A 22,455-nucleotide genomic window follows, 5' to 3' on the forward strand; every position below is an offset into this window, starting at 1 on the left:
CTTCTACACCTACTTGACAGATCAAACAGGCTTTAAAGAAATTATTGTGCTTTAAAGGGAAGTTCCGTGGTTACATCAAGTCAGAAGCTGCAAGACAAAAGGTGAGTGATTATTCTATTAGTACCTGATATACTCCCCCTGAATATTAAAATGCAGTATAACTTTGTACTGAAGTTTAACCTCTTTTATGCAATTTGCTGTTTCATTATGAAACTCCTTTAGTCTTCAATCATCATAAACATCTGTAGAAAATTAAAGTAGGTCTTTTTCTTGCTCTGTATTCTTGAACTGCTTAATCTCTCAAATTATTAAGATGTAAGAGCTGCTTGCTATAACAAGAAATTTAAGAAACAGTGTGGGCCACTGCTTTAACATACAGCCATAAACAGGTATATGCATGTTTATGCACTGAATGTTATAACCAAGTGCTTTATCTTCTTTTAAGACTACATAAAATATTAGTGCTTTATGCAACACTGGTGATGTCACCAGATTACATGTCATGTCACTCTTTGGCATCATAAACCAAGTGCCAGATCTCATCACATTTTGTGGTCACTACAACTGAGGCCCAAACCCATTTCCCATTAGCCCCAGTTTAACACTTACTGTACACCAGTGTATAAACCTCCTGATTAAAGGCAGCAGAGAAAGATAAAGCACAAAATGTGCTTAATGCAGCTCTCCAGTTAAAACATAAATGAACCTATAGCAGCATGGTGGGTAATGCAGCTGTTGAAAAAACTTCGCTGTCAAAATGCATCTCCTTGTAATCCACTGTTTAAAGCAACTAGACCAGTACTGCAGCTCTCCCAGATGGCAGCCAGGAACTGGGAGCACTCACTGGATGCAAAACTGGGAAACAACATCAGGGTCTCTGTGTACCCTTTGCAGATTTCAAGTCCTTGAGCAGCATCGAAGGGCAAATCACAGAAGAAAGAGTCATTTTATTTGGGCATGGACCTATTCTGTAGTAAAAAGCTGTGTTCTACTCACCAAAGGCACTCAGACATTCTGACAACAAAGGGGGTTTGGCCCAATAAAACCTCTTTACTAAGAGAATAAAGCCAATAGTTTCTATTGAGTTGGTCGAGCGCGGTGCATCACGTCTGACAGGCTGCAGATGGGATTGAAGGGAAGAGAGCACAGCCCTGTATCGATCCCTCAGCAGCAGGACGAGCACTCCTGTAAGTTCACTTTAAAGCAGCCCCACACACGTGTGCGTTATCTGTCACACGAGTGCTACGGAGGTTTTCAAAGGCTTAAATTATATCAAAGGCTTCTATTATGGCACATAAATCTGCTGAGGGCTAATGTGATGCCCTTTGTGACTGGGAACTTCTTGTACTACAAAGACTTTATCAGTTGGAGCCACAGAAGAGCAAAAATCACAGGAGGAGCAGAGCCGGCTCTTCCCAGACCACCGGCACTGCTCCAGCACAGGCTGGAGCACACGATAGTCCAAGCTGCCCTAAAAGCCAACTCAAAGGCAGCCCTCACACTTTACCACGAGTTTTACACAATTTTCCTGTAACTCTTTGTGGAGGTTAAAGCTGTAGCAATGTAAATTCCCCACTTTTTGTGCAAAAAGCATTCAATTTCTTCAAGGAAAAAAAATTTGGTACTATTTCCATGGGAATCTTAAGGGTCTTCTTTCTGAGTTAGCTATCCTTCTGCATCAGAAGGATATTATTATCCCTTACTCTCACTGCAGTACAAAAGCTCTCACTATATGCTCTGCCCATTTAATGCACTGCTGCTGAATATATTCTATGCTGATCTAGGGATTAGTTTAACCAATACTGATCTTAAGTGTCTTTACTCCAAGAACTAAAACTTCTTCACCCCAAGAACTAACACACCCCCCAGTGAGACACCCCAATAAAAAGCTTAAGCTCGCCTTGAGGTTTACAACAAAAGCAGGGAGTATTTTTTTTTCTTAAAGTACCACATGCAAATTAGTTTCATAAGTGATGTACCAAAAAATATTCAACCCTGATTTACACTGATAGATCTCAAGAAATAAGTGTAAATGGGGATTCATCATCCAAAGAGGTATTTTCCCTGCAGGGATCTCATTTTATCCCAGTGATACTCAACAACTTTCATCTATGGTATGAAAGAAAATATAAAAGTCACTCTTTATAAAATATACATCTGTCAAAAAATCTGAGGGGGCTGGGAAAACAGATAAATGATTCAGGCTAATCTGCAGCACTTACTCACATGGATGTTTTCCAACCAAAGACAGCTCAGTTGCAAAGGACATGCAGTGAGGAGCAAAGAATGGGACACACAGACACAGCACCACAAATTAATACTGAAAACAACAAAGTTAATGGTGGCCAACTTACAAAACCTGAGTTCTGGTTACTTCTGGAGGTAAGGAGGTGAGTACAGACACAAAGTAATATCAAGCAGGGCAATGGGGAGGACAAAAAAAAAAAAAAAAAGGATTTACATGTGGACTGAAGCCAAACTCCAAAGGTGTTCTGGTGCTTAACTGCCTTTAGGGATTTCAGTCTATCTGATGTAACAAAGGCTACAGAGGAATATCTGACAGGATGAGATCTGATTCATCCCTGCACAGTCAGTCTCTTCCTCTGCAGCTCTGCACCTTTCCAAGCTGCACATGCTGCCCCACTCGCCGATATGTCCCCTTACACCAACACCTTTCCTTCTCTACTCTGATATTCCTAAGCTAGTTTGTGTTTTCAATCAATTCCGAGCCTACAGTTCATGAAAACTAGCAAAACAGACTCTTCTTTCTATTAGTTGCTCTACAAAATGTTCCCTTTGTCTATTCAGAGTTCACCCTGGTTTTCTGCAGTAAGTTCTCTGAGTGTTACCTTCTCTCTTCTGGGGCGAAAAAACTTCAGCTGCACTTGCTGAAACAATCCCTGCCTTGACATGCCTACAAAACACCTAATAACACAACAGCAATAACAACAAGGAGTTATCACACTGTAAATGGAAAACGTTTCATAACAATCTCTGCATGCACACATATGCACACACAAACATATAAACCAATAAAATAATTCCAGTAGAAACAACAGTTTTCCTGGGTGCACAGATCACGCCCTCAAAGCAGCTGTTCTTGATGCCCTAACTCCTACTCTCTACTTGGAAGAATTAATGGTACCACTGTAGTTTCTTCATCAGGAAGTTTCTTCAGTTTTGCCAGGGAGCAGAGAGTTTTGAGGAGCTCTTGTCCTCCCCTACATTTACCCTCACCATGTGGCAAACATTCTTCTGGGAGCATCCGAGCTTTTTACAAGGGTAAAAGCAAAATTTTTGGAAACAGGTTATTAAGAGAGAATGTGATCAATGAGTTTATGTGTGAGCTGGAGAAAAGGGGGAGGAAAAGAAGGTGAAGGGAATCCAGGAACACACAATGCTTATTTAGATGTCATTTTCCTATTACTTCAAGAAATTCTGCTAAATTTAGCATGTCTTCTGAATATTTTTTGTTTCTTTTTAATTTATATTTTTTTACATCAGAACTATTTTAAAGCCTCTCCTTTATTTATATTTCTTGCTTTTCATATTGTTTTTGCTTTCTTAAGGAAAATGGCAGCTGAAATGGTGCTCTAAAAACAAGTCACAAACATTTAGCAGTGTTGCCATTTCAAACACCAGGCTCAGCTGAAACTGCCGTGTGGTAAGATGATGCTGTTTCAGCTGCTGGAGCCCTCAAAGGACAAAAAAAAAATGCTGAATAAAACCAAAATATAAGTCACGAGTCAACAAAAACTCTGGGATTTGTTGCAAATAACATCCTTCAAAGCAGCCCAAAATAGAGGATGCACTACTCTTTGCAAACAACAGCAGGCTGTTTTATCACCTCCACCCAGCCACCCCAGCTCATGTGGTTCTCTCTGCTGGAAGTAACAAGTATTTCCCAGAACCTAATGCTGATATTTCAAACCAGATATTCCCATTTTCAGATAATGAAACAAAGCACCAGTGGGGGAAAGGAGAAGAAGAAAGGAAAAAAGGAGAGGTTCAAAAGGAGCTTAGATGTAAAACTACCATAGCTTTCAGCAATATGACCTTACTATGGAAACATGACATGCACACGTAAGTGAGGAAGGCATGAAATGGACCCACACATGAGCACTGAAATATCCTGTATTTGCTAGCCCCACTCACAAAGTATTTTTCTAAGGGGATAAAAATAGCATTAAAAGAAAATACATTGATTTTCTGTTCCTTTCTGATCTCGAATTCCCAGGGCAGAGAGCCTGTAAAACCTGCTGCTGCAGTACATACGGGCAGCTGATCTGAGCAGAGAGCTCCAGGCAGGTTCTCAGCATTTGCCTCCAAATACAGGAAGATCAACTAGAAGCCAACAGCTCCCAGAAAAGCCAAACACCTACAAACTTGAGGATGAACAGCCTGCAGCGCCAGCACATGGCCTCACTGCTCATTCTCTGTCCTACAGGTAGCTACATTCCTGTGCTCCATCTGCAAACATCCCTGAGCCATGCGAGCACACTCCTCAAATATATGGAAGTGCCTGGGAGCACACACAGTTCATTCACTGTGTTGCAAAAGAAAGTGGTATCCACCCAGGCTGCCCAAGGGTAGGAACATTAAAGGCACTTCTGTAAGGCCTGATCCTGTTCCCGCTGAAGCCACTACAAATCCCTCTGCCAGGGCTGAGAGCAGAACTGGACCTATGTTCAGCTCTTATTTTTAAACCCACAAACCCTCAGCATCCAAGCAAGTTCAACGGGAATTTTTCAGAAGAGTGGTTTGACACAAGAGCCAAAAACAAGTTAGGGAACATGTGAACTTCCTACAGCTCTTTGGAGAAGCCAGAGAAGGAGTCTGGAGGTGTTAACTGTGAGAACTGCGAAAATGCTGAGGAGGGCAGTTGCACCAAGTTATCATTGCTGTCATCTCCATGGCCTGATACTACACTATTGATGGCTCAGATGTTTGTAGAACTGGACAACACCAGTTTTGTATGTTCTTCTGCCAGTCCACGCTTTTCTGAGCACATTTAAGACCTGGATAAATTGAGCAAATACAGCAGACCTAAAAAATCTGTAGATCATAGAACCATAGAATCAACCACTTCTGGGTGAGCAAAAAAGAGAGAGAAGTAATAAATATAAAATGAAAAACTAGTAACTTCAGTTACTGCTCTTAGACAGAAGCCAAAAGATCAAGTAGGATCCTACAGCATGGACTGCTCAAGGAAAGGGACTACTCAGTCACAGGAGAGTCCTGAAGGCGAACTCCTCATTGCACTCACACCTTCACAACAATATTTGCCTCTCTTCTGGTAGAGAACAAGAGCAGGATGTACCTACATCATGGAATGAGGAAAAAAATAAAAAAGGAAGATAAGGTTTCCATATTTCAGATTATATGGAGACTCTGTATCTGTGGGACTTTTCATTCCAAAGTTAACTGTGTGCTGAAGAGAGTCTGGAACAGCAGAGCCTTTACGCTTCCAAGTTTTGAGGTGGCCTCAGAGCGCAGATCTGCTCTTCTCTCTTGTTTCTGGAATACTTTTTGACAATTAGCAGAATCAATGACCACAGAACAAGAAGTCTGCCCAATCCATCAGGGCCCAAATGTGAAAAGAGGAGGACGAGAGAGAGAACCTTCTAATGACAGGAAGGGGAGAAGAGGTGTAGATTTTTTTTGGCTGTATTCAGGAGCATTTCCTCATGAATTCTGGAAGAGAGTCAGGAAATAAAGATAGCAGCCAGGACTCACCTCCTGCATCCTTTTAAGGAAGAACTAGACAAATGCAGCAGTAGCAAATAAAGGAAACCATAAGTAACTTTCTCTGTGCAAGGCAGACACTACCCCAGTACACAGAGTTGGCACAAACCCAAGGTATAAAGGCTGCTTGGTAAAATTCTCAATACATATTAAAAACTCAAGTATGCTGATCTCTGCATTTTTTTCCCAAAGTTGGTGGGAAAATTAAAGCATGGGTTGATGCTGTTGAGAACAGAGGAGTCAGTAAGATTCCCATGTTTAGGGGAAAGAACAAAGAGATGGAGAAACTGCTATCTTGAATCTCAATTAGTGTCAATAGACTCTGGAGAGAAAAAAACCTGCATTGGAACCAGGAGCACAGCACCTTTTCCATCCTTCCAGAAAGGCTCACCCAACTTCTAGACATGAGAGAGCAGAGGTGCCTGGAATCTTGTCTAGTGGAATAATGCCAGCAAAACATGGGACCTCCTCTTTCTACAGGTTTCATTCTTTTCTCATCACAAGCATATTTGTTGTTCCTATCGAGTCTACAAGGACAGAGGAGAAGGAAGGAAAAGAGAGTACTTCGTTTTCCACAGAAGGTAATCCTCATGTTCTGTGGTTATATATATATTTGTCAATTATTTTTATATGTGTATATATTCCTTTGCAGAGGAATAGTGGAGACCAAGAGCACAACCATCACCTGATATCAGCAGGAAGTCAAGAGCATGGAAAATGTGCTCACCTTAGGTGAAACACCACCAGGTCAGCAGCTGACTGGATCCCTAAGCAAAAAAAACCCCTATCCCTGCAACAAATCAGGATTGATGGGTCATTAAAAACAGTGACTAAATTACTTTTTGTGTAGAAATATTTAAAATACAGAATAACACAACCGCTTCCAGTACAAAAGTAACCAAGCATGTAGCAAGTGTATTACATCAACTTCAATAATAAATCTGACCTGCTAATATTTTCAACACTATATTTGTTCTCGCACACTTTCGAATTACTCCAACACTATTTTAAACAAATCCTTTCACTGAAGAAAACATCAATATATCAAAACTGTTTTTTAAACTAATGAGTTTCCCTTTTTGCAAAGCAATTACTCTAAGTACTGAAAAGGTTTCCGTGGCACCCTCCACTTCCAACTGACAAATATCAGCAATAGTTGGATATAAAACAAACAAACTGAAAACCCCAAATCAGCAGCGTTTGACTCGAGGAAAAACATTAAATGTTTTCAAGCAGAAGCACTGAAAAACTTATTCCTACTGAAAGAAAAAAGTATGTACGCACACCTGCTGCTCTATCAATCTAAGCAGGAAACCATTTCGCTGCTGCATCATAAGTAGAAGAAAAGTGCTTATTAAAACATTAATCACAGTCCATTATATTCTGACTCCATGCCAGAAGTTCCCATTACATCACTGAAAATATCTATTAACCAAAACCTGATTCTGACAAGTTACAGAAGTGTAGTGTTTAGGATTTAGTAATGTAAAAGTCAGTTTTAGAAGAACAGTTACACAATTGATTTTGCAGTGGCAAGCAACTATAATTAATTGTTTTTGTGACATTTATTACTGCAACGGGGTTGATTTAACTGGTGTTTCTACTGTAAAATTATTAAAAAATTATTTCAAACTTCATCTACTTTTATTAAACACATTTATTGTGAAGGCATTTAATACCCGGGGCTGGCTAAACAATTTTAAAATGTGCTGGATATACCAGTACATGTAAAACTGTATTGTCTTGTGTAAATATGGGCCTTGTTTAGAACCACGTCTCACAGGAAATTATGCCAAATGAAAACCATCTCCCCTTCTCCTCTCCCACTGAAAAGGATTTATGTTTTTACATTTAATACCAGTTAAAGAAACAAAACCATGGTGGCGTTACCTTCAAGCCTGAGCAACAGTTCAGCTGTGCAGTTCAATTATGCTCAAACCCCTGTTTTGTTATTAGAAATGTGGCCTAACTCAAATGCTTCAATTTGGAAGAGGGAGAAGTGAACAACTCAATTCTTTCTGGAAGCCTGGCATTACGTGGCTTGTTAACCAAGAACAGTTTTCAAGAAACTATCAGCAAGCCAAAGCCATGAAAATCAGTTCCTAGATGTGTGCATATATAATTTCCAGCCAACCGTTTTAATTGTAGGTACTTTCCTCAACCCCCTGGTAGGCAGCACCACTAAAAAAAAAATTAAAAAACAGCTATAGAGCATGATAGGAAACACCTATTACATTTTTTTGCCATTCCACCAAGTCCAACTGCAATCAGGGAACAGATGCACAAACTGCTGGATTGGAAGGTGCTAAAAACTCCAATTCTTATTGGTGTGCAATACTCAGATTTATTTTTTTTTAACAGGAAACTAGGAAAAATAAAGAAGAGAACACACATGTGATGGGATACCATCAAATCTTAAAAAAGGTTCTCCGGTTCCACTTTTTCAAAAAGTTCTTCCAGTGTGATCTAATCTGAGGGATCACAGGGTCATTATCAAAATAAGAAAAGAGAGACTACCAGCTCTTTAAAATCTCATCATCTGCCCAGATCAGTTACACACACAGGATCAAATTTATCAGTGGAATTACTGACTTTGGCAAGTGGCATGCTCCTCCAGGAAGAGATCCCTCACTCCTACCACTTCTTCAGAGAAGCTTTAAACATAATTGACTCCTTCAACAGAGTTATCTGAAAGGGGTTAAAGAATTACAAGCAACTGCTTGAAAAGCTGCAGAAAACTTCAAGAAAGAAACGCCTGCACTTCTCTCTGACATTTCAGAACTTGTAATTCACCTTTGCAGCCACTGATACCTGAACAAACAATTTAATTCAGAAAGCTGCTTTACAACTACATTTACCAGTGTCAGAGTCAAGCCTTGACTCCTTATGACTAAGGTGTTCCTGCCTCTGTAGTCCAACACTGAGTTTAAAGAAAGCATTTGGGGCTCTGTCCCAGGAAGAACTACAAAAGTTGGAGGACACTGAGGCCCTGCTGTTGCTGAAGTGAGAGATAAGCAGGAAAGATCACTCCTGCATGTGCAAAACGTATTGTTTTTTCTTGTGGCAACTACACAATTCCCAATGCAATTATCCATCTGGCTGAGGAGTCAGAGAAAGACTCGAAAAGGGCAACATGATGGAGCACAGGAGAAGCAAGGAAGGAAAAAAGTAAAGAAAAAGAAAATACTGAGCACAAAAACTACTGACCTCAAATTTACCGCAAACTTTCAGAGAAGCAATAGAAGATCTAAAACTTACCTTCTACAAAAACACACTTTTCTAAGCAGATGGAGGACAGTCTGTGGACATAAAAAGTCGCAGGAGAACCAGACATCAATAGCAATATCAATGCAGGAGATGAAGGGAAGGATGAAATCAAAGAAGAGCTTTCAATAACAGATAAGAACTGTCACAGACAATCAGGTATTTTTAAATGGCTGGTAGTAACAAGGCTTTGATTTGGTGAGACACAAAGAGTGCAGAAAATAGGGCACTTGGCCCACACAATTGCTGGATGCCTCCTGCCACATTATAACCCATCGGCAGGCACCTTTGCATGAGTGGGCACCATTCATGTGCCCACTCAACAGCACTGCCCCTACACCTGCAGAGACAACTCAGGGTTTGCCTCCTACCAATTCGCAATAATAAAGCCAATATTACCATCCTGATCTTCTGAAACAATTTTAAATACTTACTGATTCATCCTGTAGCACAGTTTGCAGACAAATCTCCGTTCCTTATTTTAAGGTTCTGAAAGATTTTTTCCTCTTCGCATTATTAGTATTTTAATAAATGTATGATTTAGTATTCAGCAAGCCCACACTACAGAGAGACTATTCTGGAATAAATGGTATAATTACATTTCCTACAGCGACCTTGTAATCTCTCGAGTATTTATTCTAGACTAAACAGCCTTACTCAGCTGCCCTGTGTCTGATTGCCGATGAAAGAAGCTTGTTTGACAACTGCTTCGAGCAGAAACATATTTTTTCCATGATTGCATGAAAAAGTAAAAAAACATTAGCAGAGCAGTATTCCGAGCACAGAGACTCGTGTTAGATCGATGAGTTAATTTTGAAGCCAAACGCCAACAAAAACAATCACTATGGACATTCTGCTGTCATGGCCAGCTTTTGAGGTTAATTTAGTGGTACATACACAACTACAGCCAACTTTACATATAAGAAACTACATGGTGTATTCAGGCTTCCTTCTTTGTTTCTTTATATATTTTCCATATTCTCCGCTTTTATAACCCCCCCGAGACCTTTTACAGTTACAGAACCCACACTATACCCACAGGTGGGCGGGCAGGAAGCAAAACTCTCCGTTTCATAAGCAGGCCACTTTTAATATATTCAATTGCTAACGACCTTGACAGAAGAGCTCCATGCAAAACACCATATTCTACAGGGTGTCGTTTGAAATGTTCATGGACGTTTCTGCCAGAGTGCTGATTTCTTAAACAGTAAGATTTCAGACTTACTAAAGGCTGCGCTCCTCGATTTCCATTCAGCTGGAAAAATTGGTGCTAATCTACCTCCCCCATACTGAATTTGCATCCTTCCAAAATCCTAAGATGAAACTTGTAGGATTTCTGCGGTACTCCAAAGCAATACCAGACAGTTTCTACATCAAACCAAATTAGGATGGCTCACACACAGTTGTTGCCTTGGTCCATCCTCTCTTGAAGGAGACACCACACTGTTCCAAGAAAGTGTATCCACACAGTACTGGTATTGTCATTCACAGGCTTTTGTTCAATTATTCATAATAAAATGAACAAAAAACAACAAAAAAAGGCTGTATGCAAATGTATCTGTGTCTTTAAGGCAATAATCACTCCTTACTGGTCAATTCTTATTCGTTAGGTGCCTGATTCAAAATTCACTGCAGCTGACAGAGATCTCTCTACTGAGGATCAGGCCCTGCAACAGGAGACTCTGGGAAATTCAGACCATATGCCTTGATAGCCAAGAGAATTCCTGCAAGGAGTCCAGTCCTCTACTTGCCCTCCAAAGCAAGACAAGCTTTCCTTGCTCTCACTCAATCTTTTGACTTTGACTACTGAGCTTATTGAGAGACTAGATTCCATTAAAAGGAGCAGAATGAATTCAGTGTTCAAAATCAATGGGCCAAAGCAGATCAAATCAGCCCTTCGTTTGCGGCTTTTCTCCTTTTCCAAGATTCAAGAAATATCTGCATACCCCAGTGACAGAGCAGATGTGAAAAATCACCTGCTATGACTTTTAAAGCCCAGCGCTCCTGTCACCCATTCCAAATCAATTCTCAGTTATTTCACTGCCTTGAACCTGACACAGACACTGACAGGGTTTTAGCAAAAAATAATCCAGCCAAAGACCAGCTCAGCTATGGTTTAAGAATAGTTTGGAGAGCATCCTTACTATTGCCTCACTTCAAAAAAAAAACCCCACAATGATTGACAGCAAAGAAGTTACACGAGTCATTTATACATTAAGTGCCAGAACTCTACATGTGTTTTAAATTACACTACAACACTGTACAACAAAGAAATATGCAGAAATTTTCCACTTGAAGTGAAGGTTAAAAATTAAACACTAACAAAGCTCTAGCAGATATGAAATCCAACCTCACCTTAATGCAAAATTTAAAATGACAGCTGTCCTACACAAGGAAAAGAGGAATGAATCAATCCAGTTGTTCAAAATAAAAAGAATGGTGGGTTAAAACATGTTCATTATATGTACAGATTTTCACAGCACTCCCACTCTGCTTCAGTACTTACCCTCATCTCTTAAAATGACATTTTGCTTAGATCTAACTTTTAATTTATCAAAGTATATTACCTATCCTCATTACATTAGTGGTCACTCTTGAACTTCATTTTCTTCATCTTAGTTAAACAAACTGCAGTGTTCCTAACAATGTGGTTATACGTGAAAACAAGTCAATAGATCAATGGAAATTCAGATTTTTCCCTAGAGAAAAGAAGATATTTTTGGAGCAAACCTGATTTTTATATACACATGTATATATTCAGGTTATATCTCTCCAAAGTTAAGTAGGTAAACACAATTTTATTTTAAGCAGCCCAAGCTTGACTTGATTACAAGGTCTGCACAGAAGTTCTGCCTTAACATAAAGAATTCAAGAGCAATGCAAATAGAAATTTTTAATCTTACTTGTAAATTACCTCTATTTTATGAGAACATTGAGGATAGGACTGGCACTGTGTTATGAGGATGATCCACTCTGGATTACAAGAGACAGTTTCTAAACTTCGAGACATGAAGTTTGTGTATCTTTACCCAAAATGTTAATCACATAAGCAGATTTTTGATTTACAGTCAGTTTTTAAGTAGCTTGTGTACGGCTCTTCCCAGCTGTAAATAGTTGGGGTGAGAACGCTGTGTGGCCGCTCCTGCTTGACATACATACTTACAATTACTGCCAGGAATGTCTTTACATTTTTCAAGACCTCAAACAAACATCATTTTGATCCTCAGGGTTTCTGTTTTGTTTTGTTTTTTTCCTTTAAAATCAAAACTACATATCAAACATACATTTTTAAAATAACACAATAATTTCCATCCCGGGTTATTCTTTCGCTACTTGGCATGTCAGTTTGTTATATTTTTCATTTCTTTTGTTTTGCAGTAAGAAAAATGCAGACCTCCAACCACACATATTCAGCCTACTCAGCTAAAACATTAGAAAGAAAGAAAAAGAGACAGGCCTTTTTTGCCCCTCTAAGAAAACCTCCAAGTAAAGTAAGGGCAGTGAGTGCCTGACCATCCAGGTGCTCCTCATGTTCTCTCTCCCAGCCACCCACCTCCACACCCTGAAAGCCATAGTAGGTCACAGCCTTGCTATGACTTTGGCAATTGAACAGATTTGGACCAATTTGAGAGACAAGGCTCTCAAAACATGACTCCCATCAGCAGGGTGCCTTCAGCTCCACACACAAACCAACAATTTCCCAACACATGTCTCTAAACACTTCAGTAACTCAGAGCAGTGACCAAGTCACACAGACCCAGGGCTATTAGAGCCCTGGAAGGACAGGCAGCTGCAGAGCCTGCACCCAGGATGGGAATGTTACAGTGATCCAAGACCACACTTTTCTCCAAGGGCAGCACCACAGGTTTGGGAGATGCTCTCACACGTGTCTTCTCCCCTTCTCCAAGTCACGTTTCCCTTTGACAGCTGAGACAGGCATGAGCTGGTCCTCACAGTCAACAACCAAAGTGACCTTTACCAGGGGACTGAAGGACACAAACCCCTATACATTAAACCAATCATTTGTGTTGGGGAAAATAAAAAAATCTATTTCTTCATTATTCTCAGACTTCCAACACACTAACAAAAAATGCATCACAAGTATGTTAACGCTATTCGGCAGTACTTAGCAAAATAAAGGAAAATTTACATGTCCAGGGGAAACTGAAAACAAATTTCTAAAAACAATTTGAACATAAATTTCCTTTTTTGCAAAATATGCAAAGTCCACACAGAAGAGTAGTGGGAGGATGCAGAATCAAGTTTATTGGTCTGCTCACAAAGTTCTTTGTAAAGTCTAATGAGCAAATAATAAAAGTCATCTTAAAAAGCAATTTTTTTAAAATAATGAAAGATCCCTAACAAATGTTCTAAGTGACCCCTTAAGGATTAACCCTTTTTCTTGCTCTTTGCTAAACCTCCTTGCCAGCTGTCCCACATTACAGCAGTTTACTAAGAAATAAACTCAACACTGATACTGGAAACTTAAAGCAAGTCTTGCAAAAGGTAAGAGGTTAAGACGTGAATATTCAAAAAGCCCATTCTACTGAGTGTTTTGAGGAGAATAAATTGTACCTTAATAAAGAAAGAAGTCAATAAATTATGCTACCAGAGGAGAATTCAAAGTCTCCAGGTTGGCAGTGTCTTTGCAATAATTCTGGCTCCAGAAACTCAGATAACAGCCTGCACATTTGAGGGAACTATTTAGCTGCAATAAATGGCCAGACTGCAAAATTATTAATAGGAAAATGAAAAGAGGGAGAAACTAAAAAAAAAAAAAAAAACTAAAAAACAAAACTAAAATTAAATACTTTTAGAATCATAGAATGCTTTGGGTTGGAAGGGACCTTAAAGACCATCTTGTTCCAACCCCCTGCCACGGGTAGGGATGCCACCCACTAGGCCAGGTGCCTCAAAGCCCCATCTGGCCTTTTATGAGTGTAAATGAACAGGAAACTAAAAATCTTTAGCAGGAGTGGATATCATTGTGCCCAGCTCTTCTGCCTCACCCAGGCAGCTGTATGCAGCTGCCTGAAAACCCCCAAAGCAGGGACAGAGGCACATTAGTTAAGCATTCATCATCAACAGGAAATGCGCATGAGTTCATATAAACACAGAAACACAAATACATAAACCAACAGCCTTGCACAGTTTAAGGTATTTCAGACACCCCATGGAATAGGGTTGGAGCTGTACCGGCTGGGAACCCACAGCTTCGATGTATTTGTTTTGGAATGGCAAACAGCCTCAGGACTCAGCAGAGCTCTTCTGGTGGGCACCACCAACCAACCAACCCACCCACGAGCCTCCCCTTGCTGCCGCAGCCACCAGGCACCCCTGTGCTCTTAACTCCTTCATCTCCTCCAGAGCCAAGCCCAGCAACCCTGGCTGTTCATGCTCGCACAAGTAGAATGACACATTCCAAAGTGTTCCCAAGAAAAGACTGTGGCATTGTTTGCAAACTCTGCTCTGGATACACTCGCACACGGACACTGCGACGCAACCACAGGATTTAAAGGATTCTCTTTTGCAACCTGTTGTGCTGCCTCTGAACCACTGTCACAGGCAATTAAATGGGATGCACACGGATCACACAGGGTTCCTGGTGGATTTGGATGCCAGCACTCACTTTACACAGGCAAAAGGACAGAGAGTGGGAATCCTCCCTGCACAAGTCATCTTTTTTCGTTTGTGATGGGGCTGAGGGCTGGGAGGGCCTCAAAGCTCCCCTCGCACTGGAGGTCCCTCACAGCTGTGCTCCATCCAAACAGGTGGTGAAGGCCGAACCAGGCTCTGCCCAAGTTTAAACTGCTAATTAATATTTGGTCTCGGAAGCTTGGTATCAGATAATAAAAAATTACAGCCATCAGGAGGACATAAAAACAGTAAAAATGGAGACAACCTCAATTCCAGACAGCCTTGAGTTTTCTAAAGCACCATTAGGTTGCTTATTTACTTAGAAAAGTCTATCTACCTCTGTCATTTTCTGGATGAGATACAATTTCTCCCATGCCATGAACTAGATGGGATTCCTGTTTGGATTTCAGTGGTCTCCAAAACTGCACACTAAATTGTCTCAGCTTTGCTTAGTACTTTGTGGCTTCAGTTTTCCCATATTGTACAGTCAAATGTAAACTGTTATCTTTTAAACTCTTTCTTGCCTTGCCAGTCTGCACATTTGTTCTGCCATGTAGTTTTTCAGGCACTGAAAGTGCTGTTGACCTTGAAAGTTAGGCCATGGTGAGTTGGGTGACCGTATCCCAGTAGCTACACGTTTTCAGCTGGCATTTCAGCTACAAACACATCTCTAGAGAGCACACTTTTGGACTTCCTATCCTCCATTACCCAGGCACAGCAGGCTTCCAAACTCCCTTCCAAACATGGCTGCACACCATGATGCCGCCAGGCTGCTGCTGGACCAGCCCTGCATTATATTTTTTGACATAAGTTAAGCTCTGTGCTTCATTTCTCACAAACGCAGTTTGACTGTAGACAGCAGCCGACAAGTAAATCTACCCTTTTCCATGGCAAACAGCCCAACTTTAATATTTTTACTGGCTTACAGCTGGGTAAATTAAGCCCCAGATTTTTATTTATTTATTTTTTAATACCGTGCAACTGAAAATGAACAGCTACTTCACCACGACTGCCAAGGACAACCTTAAAAACACTAATGCAATCCAGTCCAGCTCTCAATAGATCTATAAAGGCTAGAGGACCAAAAATTTCAGCTTATCCACCCAAACAAAATGTTGGTTGGGCAGGAAGTCTAATATTTCATTAAGATGCTTTAAAAAAAAAAAAAGAAAGGAAGGAAAAAAAATCCCTGGCAATCTGAAGATGGTAACAGTCCCAGCTATAATGCCATGAAATGGGAATTAAAATGTGTTACTTACCCCAGCCTTCCCAGCATTTCAAGCTCTGGAACTTGTGGTCCATATGTCTCCACTTGCAGGGGCTGATACTCATACAAAGTTTCCTCTAGCTTTTGAATGGGAGCTAGTGAAATATGCTGACCCTGTTAAAAGGAAAAAAAAGAGATTGCTGTATACCAAGTCAAGGTTTTGTTTTGACTTTATTTAAATGCAATGCTAGAACAAGTTGATACCATTAACCTGGTCCAGATAAAGACCATCCCATTAAGAACATCTTGTCCACTATATCACTTATTTCTTCATGATTTAAATTTTTTACTGGGAGCTACAGATTGGAAGCAATGTTTCATTAGCTATAGCTGTTTGGACAAGGCAGGAGGAAGGGGGCAAGTTTTATTGAAGGTGAGTTTACCATTAGAGAGCACAGCTGCTTCCAGTGTCACTAGTAAAATTATTATTAGGTTAAAATTTTGTTTATCAGAAGTACTATCAAACAAATGTCTCTGAGAAAACCACTTAATTCTGTAATCAATGATTTCCTGAAAGCCCTCATTAGAAAGGGAAGCCGCTTTCCTTTCTCTCTGCAGGCTTTGCAAGCTCCCATATATAATGGCTCTCAAGATAGACTTTTACGGAGCAATACAATTAATTCATTCAGCAAATTCCCATTTGTTTCATAGCTAAAAATATAGAAACACACAAACACTAAACTTTCATTCCAGATGGTACTTTTGCAAGCCCTTCAGACCACTGAGAAATAGTGAGATTTCCACCTCCCACCTCCCCCTCTCCAAGTCCCTATCACTCCAAGCTCTCACAAAACAGGAGACTTGTGGCTGGAAAGGAGGGGTCAGGAGGATATGAGATAGAGCCAAAGTTAACAGATGTTGCTGCGTGACATTCTACACTGATTTGTTGATCTTTCACACAGTTTCAATTTTCTACTGTATTCTATGGTGCTCACAAAAATTAGCAGCAGCAGCAAAAAGACAGAGCACTATGAGGTCTCCCAAAACAGCCTAGCTTTCCCTGTAGAAATTGAGCTTCCCATCTGCAAAATGCAAGAATTTAGCAAAGTGGTAGTATTGTTTTTGTAGACATTTTGTCTGCAACAGGAGATGGGAAGCTTTCCATGGTGTAATGCCGTGTATAACCCTGGCTCCCGCTGGTGATCACTTACTGAGCTGAGCTTCCCTGGGGCCACTCCTGTGAGCATCTACTCCCTCAAGTGGAAACTACAGGCTCCCAATGTGGGACATTGGGTTAAAATTAACTAAAGACAGGGGAAAAAAAAAAGTCAGTAGAAGGGGAATGCTGTTAATTAAATTTGTGGTTGAGGACAGTGACCTTTCTGAATTTGGAGCAGAGATATTTTTGTTTAGAGAGCTGCAGAAAATAGCAAAGAAAATTGGAAGACGCAAGTCCTTGAGAAATGCTGTCATGGATCTAAGCTGATCTCTATGGAAATATCAGCAGCTCAGGTTTTCCATTGAAATGGCTCTACGTGTGTGATGAGAGCAGAGAGTTTTAGCCTTTTTCTGCACTGCCTGGGGGCCTGGAGAGGCCTCTGCCAGCACAGTTGTGGTGACTCTCCTGGAGGTGAAACGTGGTGAAGGAAGTTCTCCACGGAGCCACGGGTCACTCCAACTCTCATGGGCAGCACACTTATTTCTGTGCCACAAACTGTTGCTGCAACATTAAAAGCAGGCTGCCACACATTAAAAAAAAAGGTAGGAAAAGAAAGGTTTAAAATTCAGCTCTATTCCACTTTATGACATCTTAAGACACAAATGTGGGGTCTTCTATATGGCTAGGAGTTGTCAATTTACAATCTATTCAAGTTCATGAAAATACTGTACTTTGTAACTAAATATATGTGGGCCTGTTACACCCATTGTAAGAGATTAATGATTAAATAAGACTTTTAGATTTCCATTTTTAGCAATATCTTTGACTCTAACCAAACCAGAGGTAAAGACATTTTACATGTGTACAGCCTCATCTGACGAGTGAAAGGTCTCAACTCTTTCCAAACCCAGATTTTGTTCAAGCCATAGAAAAGAAAATTCAATTTCGGACAAAGATCAAAACCTTGGTAAATATTTTGGGAAACTCCTTGTGTGTGGGAAAAGGGAGCAGCTCAGATTGCAGGAGCCACATCTCTGGAGGGCACCACCAGAACAGCTGCTCACTGTTAGTGGAGTTGCCACTGGTGCATTCCCAACACTTTTAACAAGAGCAACTTCAGCTGACATTGGCCAAGAGACAGGGGAAGGCTCCTGACATGTGGACTGGGCTCATCAGTGGCCTCTCTTTCCACCACCATTTATGCTGCTACAGATGCCCACCCCTGGGAACTCCTAGGAGGACAGGATGAATGTGTTCCATTTGTCTTCCTCTCTTTGTGGGGTTCCCAAGGTGCCTGAGGTCAGAAGGGATCACGATGGTCATGATCTCCCAGATGACCAACCAGTAACTGTGAGGGAGCTCCTCTGACCAGTGGGGAAGGTGACTGGTCAGCACACCAGTGGTATGGGGGGCACCAGTGCATGGGTAGTGGGGAAGCCACTGAGCCATGCCAGAACCTCTCTGTGAGGTGGGGAATTGCATCACCAACACACTGACTGTGGTGGCCTCAAGAGCAGCAGAACATCAGAAGAGGAACTGTCCACCCTCAGGCTGGTCTGACCTCATGCCCAGCACAGGCCAGGACATTTGGTGCTCCTGTACAAAGCTCAAGGACTGGCACTTCAGCCAAAACACCTTCTTTTGAAAGGTGTCCAATCTAGGCTGAGAGATATCAGATCATAAAGGTTCAGGCACATCCCCTAGGTAAGCTGTTGCAATAGTTAATTATCTTCACCATTAAATATTGGCAAGTGATTTTTTGTTCACCATTTTCCAAGCAGTGACTCTCTCCTACGTCTTTCTCACCCACATCCTGGGCCGAGGTGCAAGTGTTAGGAACCAGGATGTACTTTTGCATGGCAAAACAACTGTAGTGCTTTGTGTCCAGCCAGCAGATCTGCACCTCAAGGAGATTATGCAGCTGTATGAGACAGCTCATCTGTTTTCATTCCCAAAATCACAACTTTAGCTGATGGGCTTTGGCAACGTGGATTACATTCCACTCAGCAATGGGTAAAAAAACCCACGACCAGCTGTTGTTCCTGCCCTATAGCTGTCTGGCCTTTAGGCTCCTGAGCTCATGGGCTTCCAGCTTGTTTAGCCCTGCACAGGTTAGTGTGGTCCCAAGCAGTGGGTATGGCACAGAGCAGTGCAAAAGGGTGGGATGCAAACCAAAAGCATTGCCTTCCCTATTTCCACTGATGTTGGGACAAGACAATTCACAAAAAAAACCCCTTGTTGAGGTTAAAAGGCTCAATTTGACCACTATTATCTCAGTTAAAAGCTGTTTAACCAGAAGCATCCCAGTTTTGTCTCTCTGTCCCAAGTGGTCCCTAACAGCTTCATAACACACTGGTATAATAGGGATGCTGCTGTGTAACTTTAAAGACAATAACTGTTACTTAGGACTTACACAGCACTTTCACAGATCCAAAACCCATTTCAAATCTATGAGGTAAGACTTTTAAATTTCCTGTATTCCACCTAGACAGTCGGCCTTACCTCTTTCCAGCATTAGGAGGCATTTATCAGCATGCTAAAACCAAAATGAAAGCAGTGAGGCCAAGATCCTACTTCTGCATTGCTTTCTCCTGACAAACCTAAAATCTGATGTTGTGGTCATGGGTAAGTATTTCTAATTCCCCTTGGATGCTGTAATGTTTGTGTAAAAGAAGCTGACAGTATCCAAACGGAGATAGAAAAGGCTTCCAAGAACACAGACAACACATTTTCCTGCCTCCTCTCCCTCCCACCCCTATCTTCACAGCATACAAGTGTTTTCTCCAGGATTATTTTAGGCACTGGAGCTGCCTATTACATATTGGAATGTATGGAACCACAAAACATGCTGCTAATTAGAAGGAAGGCATTTGCTTATCCTTAGGACTTTGTTTATGTAAAAGCCTGCACAGCAATGGATTTGTGAGCAACCGACTTCCCATTCATGTACTGTATGGTTTCAGAGGAGAGAAATACAGGATTAAATTGGGGGGGTGGGGTTAAATAATGTCTTTGCATTAGAAATAAAACTGCCCCGCTGATTTACTTTTCACTATCCAAATATACTGTTTGAGACATCTCTCAGTTGAAATAATAAGAAACAACAGCCGTGGCCAATTTTGGTTTCAGACTGAGATACAACATGGCATTAATAAAAGAAAAGCCATGGATTATACATGGAGAAGAGCTGCCCTGGCAGTGACAAGGAGCTTATTTTAAACAAAAATAATGCTCTTTTAGGAAGAACCATGGCTACTAGAACATCAAAACTATAGAGTGTCAGTGCACCTTTCACACGGGTTTGGGGGACTCTTGGCAAATGTCAGGTATATCAGTATTTGCCTGCTGGCAGAGAGAGGTTATTTTAGCTTAACAGAGTCCAGAAATATCTGCTCAAGGTGCAGCGTTCACAATTCTTCCCATCCTGTCCTCTCTCCCTTTCCCTGCCTTCCTTCACCTCCTTCCCTCTGCAGCAAAACGAAACAACTGACAGTCTCCTCAGAAATCTTCCAAGTGCTGAGGAGGAGAAAGGAGACTGACACCAAAAATGCACTAGTAGGGGAAAGAGGAGGAACAGCTATGCCACAAAAACATCCCCAGGCAAGAGACAGAAGCCAGAGACTGGGGTCAGTAAAACTTGTCCAGACAAGGCATGTTTCTGTACTAGCAGCAGCTGGATGAGTTGCTGCAGCCAATCTTTTTGCCTTTTTAATTTCTCTCTGCTTAGGACCTTACTCAGCTCTGCTATCACCACATTTCCAGAGCACAGCACACGTCAGATAACAGAAATAGCAGTATTCGTGCTATGTCTCATTAAGTCAGTTTGCAGCAATGTTATTTTTATTTAACCCTTTTCACTGTCAGGTCACCCTCCCCAGCCTGGTTTAAGGAGCATAAAAGGAACCAAGGCCTGTGGGATGCCAGGGCATGACACTGCTAAAACATCCCCAGCATTGCCTTGATTGTACGTGGCACAACAGAGAGGTTAACAAAGGCCCTTTTTGACACACCATCATCTGAGTGCATAATTATCCAAATGCTTTCAAGAGAACGTTAAAACAAAAATATAAATTCCTTGAATTTTTCAGTATAAGGAGTCTTAGGAAACTATTTTACTGTTAAGCTCGTAACAGAATTCAGGTTTTGGAAAGATTTCATATTAGCACAATTTCTTACAGATATTAATGCAAATATCTTTGGCAATGTGGTCTGAGCCAAAAGTTGGGTTGTTGTGGGTTTTTTTCCCCCTCCAGTTTCCAGCCTCCCAATTCACTATTGACAAATACATGTCAGCAATGCTAATGTGGCTTTCTGATTCTGATTAACTACTTTGACTACAGTAATACTCAGGAAAAGGAGAATGAAACTGATAGATTTGGAGGGCTCAGTTAATATTATTTTAACCTTTACCCTCTCTGTCTTCCACAGCCTTTTTAAATAAACAGAAGGAATGTCAAACAAAAATGTATAATTCCATTCCTTAGCCTAAAATTCCTAAGCCAGTGAGGCTTTTCCAAAGATGTGAATTTCTGAAATCAACTTCTCTTTCTTCTGCTCTTGAAAAATCAACAATAAATCTAATTTCTTTACTCGATGATGAGAAGTGGTACTGAGATATCCCGGAAGCAAAACTGAAAGAGAACAAATGATCTGACAGAAAGTAACAGAATCAACATTAGATTTCCTGTTGATTGCAAAAACAAAATCTGATCACATGTGGCAGGACCAGAGACACAAGATTGTCACCCTCCCTTCTCCCTGAGGTAGGTGATTTCAGATGCCTAATAATAATCTGACTAAACTACTAAATTTAGACTTTTTTTTTCCCCCTCCACAGTAACTTAATTTGATTTTCAAATGCCAAAACAGATTTAAAAGATGTGCTTTCTTTAGGAATGGCAGAACTAAACCAGGAGATCAACAGCACTGAAGAAGCTATTAACAAAGACAATCAGATATACGTGATTTGTTATACACAAACAGGTACCTGGGCAATTAACCACGGAGTGACATGGGTTAAATCACACCATCAGTTCTACTTGCCTCCAAAATTTTCCTTTACAACTTTCTGACATAAGTAATTACCTGACCAGACTTATCTTCAAGCTCCTGCCAAAAAGCCCCATTTCTGTAATCTCTCAGAATAAAGCCCGTGTCCATCTAACATGCCGAAATACAATTCTGCTGGGTCTGTGCCAGCAGCAGGATTTAGTGCCTGCTCCCTTCACAGAAAAGTCCGGTGCCCTTTCCTCATGTCCATGGATTGCAGCCCCTGCTTGGGACTGTCCTCTCCAGCACTGCCTGCTGAAGCCCAGGCAGGATTCAGGGGATAGTCTGGATGTTTGCTGCAACAAGTCACTCGCTTGTTTTCAGTGGAGACTCCAGAGTTCCTGCAGGAAACTGTCAACCTTTTCTCAAAATCTCCAGCACTGTTCGAAGGATA

The 22,455-nt window shown here is 41.0% G+C and overlaps 1 protein-coding gene across 2 annotated transcripts in view; it reads right to left on the reverse strand.

Moving 5' to 3' along the window:
• The window catches only part of MNAT1 (MNAT1, CDK activating kinase assembly factor), a 119,815-nt gene that overhangs the window by 19,582 nt on the left and 77,778 nt on the right, over window positions 1-22,455 (reverse strand). For both annotated transcript variants that reach the window (XM_027702358.1, XM_027702359.1), the window contains exon 7: window positions 15,906-16,027. In XM_027702358.1, coding sequence (XP_027558159.1) covers window positions 15,906-16,027 — 122 coding nt within the window. The remainder of the gene's footprint in view (window positions 1-15,905; window positions 16,028-22,455) is intronic.

This window comes from Neopelma chrysocephalum, unplaced genomic scaffold (genome assembly GCF_003984885.1).
Source record: "Neopelma chrysocephalum unplaced genomic scaffold, ASM398488v2 Primary Assembly neopelma1_183, whole genome shotgun sequence".
Classification (NCBI taxonomy): domain Eukaryota; kingdom Metazoa; phylum Chordata; class Aves; order Passeriformes; family Pipridae; genus Neopelma; species Neopelma chrysocephalum.